The 9,897-nt window shown below is 27.7% G+C and overlaps 1 protein-coding gene across 1 annotated transcript; it reads right to left on the bottom strand.

The window, feature by feature from the left end:
- Nucleotides 1–1,811: 1,811 nt before the first annotated feature.
- LOC112783563 (protein trichome birefringence-like 19) lies at nucleotides 1,812–4,355 on the bottom strand. Its single transcript, XM_025826557.3, has 3 exons — nucleotides 3,556–4,355; nucleotides 2,949–3,343; nucleotides 1,812–2,369 (listed from the first exon to the last, which is right to left on the bottom strand). Exons 1-3 carry the CDS (start codon nucleotides 4,027–4,029, stop codon nucleotides 1,955–1,957), a joined length of 1,284 nt encoding a protein of 427 aa, XP_025682342.1. The 5' UTR covers nucleotides 4,030–4,355; the 3' UTR covers nucleotides 1,812–1,954.
- Between the last annotated feature and the right edge of the window lie 5,542 nt (nucleotides 4,356–9,897).

Below are 9,897 nucleotides of genomic sequence, written 5' to 3'. Positions count from 1 at the left end.
TCTTCCTTCCAGGCAACTTACGAACACTAGTTATTGGTAGTGAAAGCATTAGCACATACAATATCGAAATTTACATATTCATGAATTCATTAGTTTAATGCTAAGCTTATTATTATATTTTTTTTATACGCAACCTGTCAATCATTTTGGGGAAGATGATCGAGTTTTTTTTTTTTTTTTTAATATAATAAAATTCAAATCAATAAGCCATCCACATGTCAAATTTTGATTTGAAGGGAGAGGACAGGGTTTGTGGGACAGATGATCTGCGTTTGGTCTCTTTCCTATTGCTGGAGCTAGGGTGTTCAAAACACGTACCAGAGTACCAGACTGACTTAAAAGTTAAAAATTTAAAACCAATCAATCAAGTAGAAAATCATAGGAAATAACCCGTAACCGGAAAAAAAAAAAAAGAAGAAGAAATTTCTGTCTTTTGTCGGCTACCGAAAAAAATTAATGAAATCTGTCTTTTGTCGGTTCGGTTGTTGGTTGACTTGGTTCTGAGTAGTGATCATGGTGCTTTAGGGGGGTCCTTTTAGCTTTCTGATGCTTTTCATTTATAACCAAAGTGATAGTCTCGTGTACAAGTATCCTGCTTTACATAAAATTTGGAAGAGAGTTATATCCAAGGAGTGTAATGTAGACTATCTTACGTGATGTATATATCGTCAACTAATTCTATATTTCTATTGAAAAAGAATTCTCAATAAGAAAAAAGTTCCCATAGAATGTATAAATGCTACTGAATGAATAAAAGGTAGTTGAATGCACAAGAATCTCGCCTTAATACAGGATTTGGAGAAGAACCGCACTCAAAGAATGTAATATAGACAGTTTAACCTGATAATTACAAGTCTTGAACCTGTAACAATTCAACCGTTGCTCTAAGACTTCCTTTCAAATGCTACTAATGAATAATCAAGCTATTTTCCTTTAGCACATATCATATTCAACCGTTCCTTTCAGCCATGTTTTCACCTCATGTTATCATAACACTTTGTTTTGGTGGAATGAGCTCATGAATTATTAGGATGATAACACCTCAAACTTTGGATTCCTAAAGCATACTGAATGACAGCATTAATGAAGAGGGGACATTATTGTTCAGTCATATCAACTAAAAAAGAGTGGAATTATGAGCTGGAAAATTTGAAGCTAATCCAATCAAAGATCCAAACAACAACAACAACAATAATACTACTCAATAATTTCACAATGTTTTTACCATTCTATCATTGTACCCTACACCTGATCACTGGGACAATAATAAGTTAATAACTGTGCAGCCTAGACATAGGTGGTGGCCCGGTGAAAGTAACGGCGTGGCAGTAGTGGTAGCACCTCCGAAAATGGTGGTTTTGGGGTTCCAAAAGGAGAAGGTTGAAACTTGTAAAGATGGAGCCATGAAGGTGTGACAGAAAATTCTGTTTCAATGACAATTTTAAACTCTATCTTATAATAAGTTAATCTTATAACTCTGAAATTCATTATTGTTTCCAACATTCTGCATAGGGTAAAGTATACGATTTGCGATTTTTGTCAAAATTATCTCTAGACGTTAACTCCATGTAAAATGTTAGGAACAAAATTGAATGAATCGAAAGCATTAGATGCAAAATTAAATAAATTTAAACATTAAGAGTATTTTTGAAAAATATCACAAACGTTAGGGACAAAAAGTATACTTTACCTATGTAGCACTTTAAATTTAGACCTTTGGAACAATATTTGAAGATCAAAGAAAATGGATCAGCAAATGGTTCATAACATCAAGTGGATCAACTTATTCTCCGCCCAAAGTAAAAATCTAATTTTCACAAATTGCTTTTCATATACATTCTATATTCAAAGTATAAAGAGTACATAAATACATTCTATGATCCCTCTTCACTTTCCTTTCCAAAAAACCTTGTGTAAATACAAGTAAAAAACAGTACATGGTAAACCAGATGTTCTAAAAAATTCTCTGTATAATTGAGTCAGAGGAATCTTGATTTTCCATGTTCATCATATACTGTAATAACTCATTCCATGTGTCAACAGGACCAGGCAAGCACCAATGAACGCAGTCGTTTAGCGTCGTGTTCTTATCCTTTGAATGTCCATAGTTGTTTGGATGGCCATCAGGCCTTAGCAGCATGATCTCAGTTGTATCAAGCATCATAAACTTCAAGCCTTTCTTTCTTGCTTCCTTTTGTGCTGCTTTGAATTCATCCACTTGAGTCAGATATGTCTCAAGCATGAAACCATCTAACTTGATCTCTTCCTTGGTGAATGGCTTTGTCCTTTTACAGTTTCCTCCTTTGTTCCAATCCCCATTCTCAAAGTGTGATGGAGAGAATGTCCTCAAAAATGTCATTCCATTGTACCTGTTGAGCCAAAAAAAATTAGAGACATTCAAATTGACTTATATTGTATATTTTTAACATTGTCATAGATATAACCATTTATATGTCTCCTCCTATCAACTTAAGTTTTTAGGAAAAGTGGTTTTATGATATGATATCACAGCTTCTATATGACTTAAAGATTTAGAATTCGATCCTTATTGACTCCAAAAGAAAAATTTCAGTATAAAGTAGACAAAAACAGAAGGAAAACCTATGCAAAAATTTATACAAATCCAAAAGAGATTCTTGCATAAAGGAGCGTGTTAGAGATATAACCATTCATACGTCTTCTCCTACCAGCTTAAGCTTTTAAAAGAAGTGGTTTCATAATATGATATCACATCTTCTATTATCTAAAGGTTTAGAATTTGATCCTTATCGACTTAAAAAGAAAAAACTTCAGTATAAACTAAGCAAAAGCAGAATGAAAACCTATGCAAAAATTTACGCAAAGTTCTTGTATGAAGGAGCTGTTAGAGATATAACTATTCATATGCCTCCCCCTATCAGTTTAATCTTTTGGGAGGAGTGATATCATGATAAACATTCAAATAGTACCTTTTAAGATTTGTGATTGCTTTGAATGCAGTTCGAAATGCCTTCCTGTAACCGTAGTAGTATGTAAGATCTGTTACATTCTCCTTATCGCATTGGTTGCATCCAACTAGTTTATTATTTTCGAAGAACAGAAGAGGTCTAAAGAACCAATGCCCTGCTGAGAAAATGACAATGTCAAAATCTGCAACCTGATTAGTCCAAGCTTCATCTGCCTCATCCAAGTAGAGTCTCATTATGTTGTTGTAACTGTGTTGATCAGGATCATCATCCCTGGCTTTCACAAAGTATGGAGACCATAGATTTGCCAATGTGAAATTGTAATCTTCGAAATAGTACCTCTTGAAATACATTGGATTTGATGAATATCTCTCAGAAAGGTCTTCAGCTTCAGATACCTGAAAGAGAGATCAAAATCACATGATCACATAAGCATGTTTTGTAACTTGATCATGCAAAATTAGTTCATTAAGTGTTAATCAAGTAACAAAATTACCGACGAAAGATTTTGTCATAATCTTTCGTCGATGATTCTGTTACTTAACTAGAAGAATTATGTAACTTCCAATATCCTAAAAAGAAAAGAAAAAAGCAGAATTTTTTTACTTACATGATTTAGGAGGCACAAAAGAGACCACATTTGGTTTTTCCCTACAGAATCACCAACAAAGACCATCTTCTTTCCCTTGACAAGTTTCAAGAACTGAGTTGCATTAAAGAGAGGAAGCTCACATTGATCTGGTTTCCACCTCCAATGCATGAAATCTGTGTCAGGTCTCCCAAACTTGATGCAGTTCTGCTGATCCAGTATCCATGGACAAGTTTCATGGTTGTAATATGGCCCTTCAGGGTAAGGAACCCATGTTCCAGAAAATATGTCACACCCATCTTCTGATTCTGATTCTGTTGTGCTATTCAAACTGCTTCTGCTTCTGACAGCAGATATCACAGGTGGTGATTCATGGGAGTTTCTCATGAGAGAGAGAGGGAGAATGATGAGTAACAGAGTGAATGGTATGAGGAGAACACTTTTGGAAGTTTTTCTTGTTGTCCCATTGAGGATTTCATTGATCCTAGACTTCATGGCTGTGTGAGATGAATTCTGAACCAAGAGCTTTAATTGACAACATATATAAAATGTATAAAGTACTTTTTGTTCCAATGTTCTGGTTAGATCAAGCTTTCATGCTTTAATTGAGTTTATAGCTGAACTTTATCATAACTCTACCAAATTATGGATACTCCAATACCATCATGTATTCATGATATGCCTTGTCTTGTTAAAATGTCATTGTATTCTCACGTGACATATATACAGGGGATAAAAGCAATTTATTAAAAAAAAAAAATACAGAATAAACACTTAAATTGATCCTTACTAAATTTTAGATGGGACACCTTAGTTTTCCCATTTATTTAACATACATATCAGATAAATGAGTCTTTAAAAATTTTATTATAAGATAATTACGTAGTATTTCAAAGTAGAAATTGGAATAGAAAGCAGAGGATTGAAATTTAATATTGTATTTGTTAGTTAGAGATTAAAATTAAATTTAGTTTCAAAATGTAAAATTTTAATCCCTCTAGAAAGTAAAAATATAAGAAGACTGAAATTTTTAAAGATGTACATTAAAAATTTTAATAACATTTATTTTTAAAATTACCCTTATTCAACTCATCTTTTCTTTTTTAACAGGATATTGAGACATAACCTATGATGCACAGACATTGACACCGATACGGGGACACGCTAACACATGAATTTTAAAATCTTATAAGACACGGGACACGCATACATATAAAATATAAAGTATTTTTTAGATAAATCATAATGGTATTTTGATATTTTATTGAATACTAAAATATAAATTAATTTTTTAATTATTTTTAATATCTTATTTTAATTATATCAAGTATTTAAAATATTTTTTGTTTTAATAAATAATAAATATAAACTATATCTAAATTTATTTAAAAAATATATGTTAAGAATAAAATTGGACACGCTGATACGTGATGGTATTTAGATGTGTCTAAGCGTGTCCGGTGAAAATTTTTTTATTTTTTATTTAGGTGTGTCCAAGCATAGTATTAAATTCCAAAAAGATATCATTATAAGATAAATTAGTCCATTTCAACCCGACAAAAAGACCAATATGTCTGACGGAAGTAATTTTTAAGAACTTTTAGAGAATCAAAATTTATAAACACTAAAATGTCTGATATAAAATCTGTTGAGAACTAATTTGAGTATTTATTCTAGAATATCTCTCTTCCTTTATTTGAGTTCTCTTTTGGTACTTTCCTCTCTTAAAGCTTAAACTGTTGGATAGAAATAGAAACTCCACCAAATTCATTAACTAAATCTTTCTCTTGGAAAAGGGACAACTGTTTCTTTTCTAAACCAATAAACAATGACTTCTTATTTGCTTTTGGTTTTGCATAAACAATGTTCCCTATGCCTGAAGCTGCACATGTTTTTTATATGCATCTGAGAGTATAATTTCTCTTGGCTGATGTGGTTGGTCAAGAACAACCAAGTCTGATGAATAAAACATGTTAAAGAATTATCCAAACAGAAAAAAACATGAAGTTTTGGAATCCTATGTGGAAGCTTTAAGAGTTCCTTTTTCACTCATTGGTACTTTAGTACTTAGAAGTAGTGTTTGCATGTTCTATGTGGAAGTGAAAACTTGAAAGGATAAAAATAGAAGTAAGAATTGTTAAATGTATTTCTTAAGTAAGCAAACATGTGATGTTTGATCAGTTGATATGTATGTTAGGTAGATCTCTTGTACTTCTTTTTTTTCTTTTATATTTTGTTATTATTATTATTATTATTGTTGCTACTATTATTTTATGAACTGCTTTTTTCGAACTTTTTAATTTTAATATGGAGGGAGGGTTGGTATATAGCAGAGTTATAAAGGTATATGGTGTTTTACTAGGGTATGAGGAGGTACTGAAAATCCTGGGTTCGATTTGTGTAAATTCTGGGTCCAATTTGTGTATTGTCAGAAAATTCTCGGTCCGATTTGTGTAACCCTGGATCCGATTTGTGTACTGGCAGAAAATCTTAGGTCCGATTTGTGTACTGGCAGAAAACTCTGGGTCCGATTTCTTTTCACTAAAGCAAAAAATTGAAAACCGTCACAATCGTGTATATCTCCCCAATACTCCATAACTCAGCATAACTCACGTATCAATCTCATATAAAAAAAAATTAGCCGCTTTTTTTTTGTTTTGGGATTTGAACATGCTGGTTGGTAAGTCAGAAAATAAAGTTGACTCAACTTTTTACATGTTCCTTATCAATGAAAAAGAAATCTGATTTCATTGCAAGTAGTTGTAATAGAAACCGCCACAAATATAAGGATATATTTGTTTCTGAAACTTTTAGAAAGTGATTTCATAACTTTTTTTACCATGTATATCAGATTCATCCTTCCACTCAGTAATTCGTATAGATTATATGTTGAAGTATAAAATATAAATTAAAAATAAATTAAATATATAGTGATTATTTTTTATGTATATATAATATTTTTAATTTTTTTATATTTTGAAAACTTAAAGTTTAAAATTGATTTTAATTAGAGACTATTTTTGTTTAGCTTTTTTGGGGGAGGGGGGGGGGGAAGAAATTGTGGTTATCTTATAAAATTTATATAAGCATGTTAAAAATAAAAAAATAAATTTATCCAAAGTTTTAATTTTTTTCCAACTCTTAACAATTATTTATCTAATTTTCATGAATTTGTAGTATTATATAAAATGCAATTATTATGGAGTAATAATAGAGTGACAACACTGCATTAAAAACAAAAAATATTGTTGGCTAGCTTAGGTACTTAGTTGGATTATTAGTTACTTATTATTTGTCCAATGATTTTATGCTATATCAGATGCTAATTATTGTGAAACAATGAGTGAAGATTTGAGTATATAATCTAGTTACTTTGAACATAGTTACAAAAAACAACTAATTATTGTCCTAAATATTTCACTTATGAAATGAAAGCCATGAAGATGATTTGTCCTTTGTATCCCTCCAATGAGGTGACCCCATCATTGTTTCACAGCAAAGCAAATTAAAAGCACATGAGAGAGATCTATGTTTATAGAGTTTACAAGAATAAATGTGGTGGTTCGGTGCATTTAGAATATTGCCGACACAAAATACTCAATGATTTTCAGTTTTGTGATTATATTTAGGCAAAAATATATTTGGAAAAAAAACTAATAATGGAAAAATATCAATTTGGTCCTCAAAATAATGCAAATACTGGCAAAGTAGTTTTCCAAGGATATTTTTTGTTCCTTGTAACATACATATTTTAATGGTTTAATTACTCTGTTGGTTCTATAGTTTTGCGAAATTTTCAATTAGGTCCCTATACTTTTTTTTCTTTTAATTAGGTCCCTACACCAAATTTTTTTTTAATTGAGTCCTTACACTTTTTTTTTCCCTTTTATTTGAGTCCCTGCACCAATTTTTTTTTTTTTGGTTGGATCCCTATATAATGAAGCCAATTATTACTAAGAAGGACCTAATTGAAAAAAAAATTGGTGCAGGGACCCAATTAAAAAAAAAAATATAGGGACCTAATTAAAAATTTTGTGAAACTATAAGGACTAACAGAGTAATTAAACCTATTTTAATTTATTTTCTAAAAAATTGATTTTGCAACAAATTAATGTCCAAATATTCTTTTATATACTTTTGAAAAAAAGTAAATCGAAGTTACATAGTAGATTTACATTCCTATTCTAAACTTTAACAAAATAAGAAGGAGGTGGTTGATTTTAGTTAGAGGAGAGACCTAAACTCTAAAAGGTTTAGAGTATCACAAAATGACAAAATATTTTCCCAGAAATAATTTATTTGTCAATACTTTAATTGAATATTATATATGAGTTATGATCAAATAATGACACCAATATCATTTTCAGCAAAGTTGCACCATTCATATCTCTTTATAAAATTTAATTTTTATCGGTTCAATTATATATTAAATTATAAAATTAAAAATTATTTTGTTAGTCTTTATAATTTTATTAATTTTTTAATTAAATCATTATTAATTGTTATTTTTCATAAAAAATACAATAAATTTAAAATATTTATTTTTAGAATATTTCATAATTCATTGTATATCAAATATAAAGACGATTATTTTTAGAAAAATTGTATCTTTTACAAAAATAGTTAGAAAGAACTTAATTAAAAGGTTTAATCTAATATAAGGACTCATTTATAAAATTTTAAATTACAAAAATCTAATTAAAAATATGATAAAATTGTAAGGGCCAACAAAGTAATTAAATTTAAATTATAATTATTTATTATAAAGATTAGTTGTATTAAATTTTGTAAAAGTAAGTATCTATAAAATTATGATCTAACAATTCATATTCATGTATTTTTTGAAGTTTTTATTACAGTCATTTTTATTTATAAATTAAAAAAAATGTGAAAAATAATCTTAGATTATCATAAACTTTTATAAAAAAAATATGTAAGACACAAACTTCTGATTGAACAATAAATTTCATAAAAAAATTATAAGAATGAAAAGTTACATAATAGTACGGTATAATCTTTACTTAAAACTTATTATATCAATAGCATTTCATTTCATTCTAACTCATTCCTATATATGTGTATGTTGACTTTATTTGTTTGTTTTTTTCAAGTGTGACCAAATGGTGTGTTGGGGAGAATGTTACCTTATATATGTTGGCATGGTTTGGAAGGAAGTGAAGGAAATTATTAAAATATAAAAGCTGATAAGAATGAAACAAGCCACCAACCATGATTATTGGCTGTTGTTATTGTCTTTTTATTGGATGCATAAAAGCATTCTTTTCCTTTTCTCTCAATTTGTCTATGTTTATTTCATTGTATATTTGTATCAAATCCAAAACCAATAAATTAAATCAGTTGGTCCAATTTCTTTTCATAATATGGAATACTTTAATTTTAAGTATAGAAGAGGCGCTTCTTAATTGAAATAGTATCTCTAAACCATGGCTCATTTTTAAATGTTTCTTGTTAAGTATGGAGTGCTGTATACTTTGTAAATTCGTTAAATTTGAATTCTTTATTTATTATATTTTATTTGAATGATCTGAATTTAAAAAGGTAACCTAAGTTAATTATTTTTTTACAAATTTTATATTTTTTTTGTAAATCTTAGATATTAGGCTGAAGTTTAAAATAAAAAAATATTATATAAATATTAAAAACAACATATCTGTACAAAAAAAAGTTATTAAACTTTAAAATTAAAATAAATAATACATAAAAAATAAGTTAAAAATTCATGTACTAAATAACCAGAAAAATAAAAGATATATTAAAATCTTAAAAAAAATAATATTAAATATATATTATGTATATAATATTAAAATTTAAATAAATTTTGTTTTGTGTAAAATAAAATTATAATATTAAATATAACAAAAAGATAAAAAATTTTGTGTTATATATATATATATATATATAATATTAAAATTTAAATAAATTTTATTTTATGTGAAATAAAATTATAATATTAAATATAAATATAATAATAAAAAAATTTGTGTTTTATATATATATATATATATATATATATATATAATTTTATTTTGTGTGAAATAAAATTAAAATATTAAATATAAATAAAATAATAAAAGATTTTATATTATATAAATTTAATTAAAAATATATATATATATACAACGTAAAAAACAAACAAACATATAATAATTTTATTTTAGACAAAACAAAATTTATATAAAAAATATTTATATAATTTTTTATTAACAATTTTTTTATTGAAATATGTTATTTTACTATATTTATAATATATTATTTGGGATAATTATATTATTTTAGTTAATATATATTATTTAAAAAATATTTAAAATTTATTATTTTGTATTAAGAATATTATTAAAAATA

The sequence above is a fragment of the Arachis hypogaea genome, chromosome 20 (genome assembly GCF_003086295.3).
Source record: "Arachis hypogaea cultivar Tifrunner chromosome 20, arahy.Tifrunner.gnm2.J5K5, whole genome shotgun sequence".
Lineage (NCBI taxonomy): Eukaryota > Viridiplantae > Streptophyta > Magnoliopsida > Fabales > Fabaceae > Arachis > Arachis hypogaea.
This window is presented reverse-complemented; position numbering and strand designations above follow the sequence as displayed.

Coding starts and splice junctions, on each gene's coding strand:
- LOC112783563 (XM_025826557.3), bottom strand. CDS start 4,029: ATGAAGTCTAGGATCAATGAAATCCTCAATGGGACAACAAGAAAAACT. Junction 3,344..3,555: donor TTTTGTGCCTCCTAAATCAT/GTAAGTAAAAAA, acceptor TCTCTCTTTCAG/GTATCTGAAGCTGAAGACCT. Junction 2,370..2,948: donor GCAATCACAAATCTTAAAAG/GTACTATTTGAA, acceptor TTGGCTCAACAG/GTACAATGGAATGACATTTT.